Raw genomic sequence first — 3,054 nt, 5'->3', positions numbered from 1 at the left:
TGGTCTTCAAGGCTCGGAAGAAAGGTCGACAACGATCTGATGATCGACTTATAAATCGGTTAAGCACGACTGCCATCCTGGCAAAATGTTGCACGTCTTTTGCCGAGTTGGGCTGCTTCAATTCTTGTATGGCCTTGATTTGGGAGGGGTCCACCTCGATGCCACGGTTGGTGACCAAAAAGCCGAAGAATTTCCTTGACCCCACGCCGAAAGCACACTTTGACGTATTCAGACGCAGCTTGTGTTGTTTGAGAATGGCGAATATCTCTACCAAGTCAAACAGGTGGTTGGCCTTAGGCTTGCTCTTTATGACCATGTCATCGATATATGCCTCCATTGTTCAGTCAAGCAAGGAAGTGAACATTTTCGTCACCATCTTTTGAAAGGTTACCTCGGTGTTCTTCAACCCGAAGGGCATAACTCAGTAACAGAACAACCCCCTTGGTGTGGTGAAAGATGTAATCTCCCGGTTATGCTCATGCATAGTGATTTGATGATAACCGCGGTAAAAGTCTAAGAAGCTGAGTCGGTTGTGACTAGCAGTAAGGTCTACTAGTTGGTCGATTCTAGACAAGGGGAAACTGTCTTTAGGGCAAGCGTAGTTGACCGTTTTGTAATCAACACAAACTCTCCATTTGTCGTTCTTCTTTGGCACCACGACCGTGTTGGAAACCTACCGAGGGTAGTGTACTTCCTGGATTGCCCTTGCTTCAAGCAAGTTTTTGACCTCCTTTGCCACTACCTCAGCGTGATGAATCATTGATCTCCGCGCTCTTTGAATGATAGGCCGGCCATCAAGAAAGGCGTTGAGTTGGTGGCAAATAAAGTTTGGATTGACGCTAGGCATGTCGTAAGGCATCCATGCAAACACCTCGATATTCGCCACCAAAAACTCCACCATCTCCAACCGTTCTTGGGCGGTCAGGCTGGATCCCAACAAAAATAACTTCTCAGGATTAGTTTCGTTGATCCTCACCCCTACCAAGTCTTCAATAGCCTTTTCTTTGGCCTTAGTACTCACATTATCTAGAACGTTTTGATCCTTCGATCCTTCAATCATTTGCACAAATCCTTTGGCTGCGCGGCTCCCATTCACGGCCATGAAACATTGCTTCATCATGACTTGATCGCCCCAGATTTTTTCAATCATCCCCACAGCCGAGGGAAACCTCATGACTTGGTGGTAGGTCAAAGCCACCGCTTGCATAGCATGAAGCCATCCTAGGCCTAAGATCAGGTTGTATGTGGAAAGCACCTTCAATACCCAGAACTTCACCTGCTTGACCATGGTCCCTACTTTGACCGGCAAGATGATCTTTTCCGTAGGCCACTCCGGTTGCGAGTTGAAGTTGACCAATGGCGAGGTCGTAGGGGCCAACTCTTTATCACTTAGCTTAAGTTGCTTGAAGGCGTCGTAGTACATTATTTCGACCGAGCTACCCTGGTCGATCAGAATGCGCCTAACCTTAAAGTCCTTGACATGAAGGGTGACCACCAGTGCGTCATTGTGCGGCGTTTGAATTCATTCAAGATCCCGGCTTGAAAAGTTGAGCACATCTTTCACCTTGGTTTTTCCTTTCTTAATCGCGGGCTGGACAGACAGGACTTCCCTCAAATGCTCGCTTTTTTTTATCATCCCTTGGAGTTCGCATACCCGCGTTGGCTCGACAATGACGTGGATCACATTGATCATGCCCTGTGGGGGGACTTCTCCGGCGGCCAAACCATTCGGCTCAGTCAGGGCGTGGGTGCGGCCATGACGCCTCCGTCAATGTAACGGTCCAAGAGTTCGGCGGCCACTAACTCCTCCAAATGCTGTTTCAGAGGTAGACAGTCCTCGGTACGGTGCCCTCGCTCACCATGAAAGGTGTAACGATACCGCGGATTGAAGCCTTTCTACGAGTCTCCCAATTTAGCTGGAAACCGGATGTAGATCTTGTTGCGGATTTCACTAAGGATGCAGCAGATTAGGATCTTGACAACTGTGGTGATGTCCGTCCAGACGTTTAACTTTCTCTACGTGTTTGTCGCGGCGTCACTAGGGTAGTCAGCTCGGTCGGAGCAGCGACCCTTACCCCAGTTGCTGCGGTCTACTCCGCGGTTTGACTCTTTTGTGCCGTCACTCGAACGGTTTGCCTCCTGTCCGACTGTATGAACCTTTCCAGCCACTCTTTTGCCCGCTACCATCAGATTCACCTTTGCGGTAGTCGCGGTAGCATCATTCTCTACTCAGATGTGCTCGTTGATGCGCTACATCAGTAGCTCCATGGTCGCCGGTTGGTTCATGGTAAGCGAATCCCTCAATCTATGTTTGACTTGGAGTCTGCGCTTGTATTGGGTGATTTCCAGGTTGGTCGGGCAGTCAAGGATTTCATTGAAGGTTTCCAAATATTTGGCGTTGTATGCTTTGAGTGAGTTACCCGATTTCATCTTGATGCTCAGAAGGTGGTCGACTTCCTTCGGCATTTTAGTGTTTGTTTTGAATTGGGTCATGAATGCTTCTGCCAACTGCTGCCACCTTTCGATACTCTCCTCTAGCAGCCACTCGAACCATTTTAGGCCCAACTCGCCCAAACTCGACAGGAAAATAAGGCACATGAGAGTGTCGTTACACCTGTATCTAGCCATAACATGCCAGAAGTGACTCACGTGCATGTATGGATCGGTTTTTCATTGTAGAGCATAAACTTAGGCTGGTGAAAGCCCGCATGGAGCAGTGTGGTCTCTATCTCAAAGGAGAAGAGGGTGGTGTTCAGCTGTGCCAAGTCTTTGTCCAACGGGACATGCAGAGCTGGACGTGGTGGCGGCATTACGACTTCTTCACTGGTGTGACCTCCGTGGGATAGTCGTTGCAACGCCGACACCCTTTGTATCTCCAGTTAGTGCACTCATTCTTCCAAGACGTCATTCAGGTCCTCCGAACGAGCGGAATAGGAATATCTTGACGTTGTTGATGGACGTGAGGGACGGTAACTGCTGTCTTGCATGCAAGACTACTCTGCTGGCGGGTCAGATTCACTAACCCCATTGCTTCGGGTGATGGAGAGGGATGGT

At 49.1% G+C, this 3,054-nt stretch overlaps 1 protein-coding gene across 1 annotated transcript; it reads right to left on the bottom strand.

Moving 5' to 3' along the window:
• Nucleotides 1-673: 673 nt before the first annotated feature.
• Nucleotides 674-1,423, bottom strand: LOC145823974 (uncharacterized). Its single transcript, XM_082923711.1, has one exon. It carries the CDS (start codon nt 1,421-1,423, stop codon nt 674-676), a length of 750 nt encoding a protein of 249 aa, XP_082779837.1.
• Between the last annotated feature and the right edge of the window lie 1,631 nt (nt 1,424-3,054).

Source organism: Camellia sinensis, chromosome 1 (assembly GCF_055761805.1).
Source record: "Camellia sinensis isolate YWXY chromosome 1, ASM5576180v1, whole genome shotgun sequence".
Classification (NCBI taxonomy): Eukaryota; Viridiplantae; Streptophyta; class Magnoliopsida; order Ericales; family Theaceae; genus Camellia; species Camellia sinensis.
Note: the sequence above shows the minus strand (reverse complement) of the source record. Positions and strands in the feature narration are given on the sequence as shown.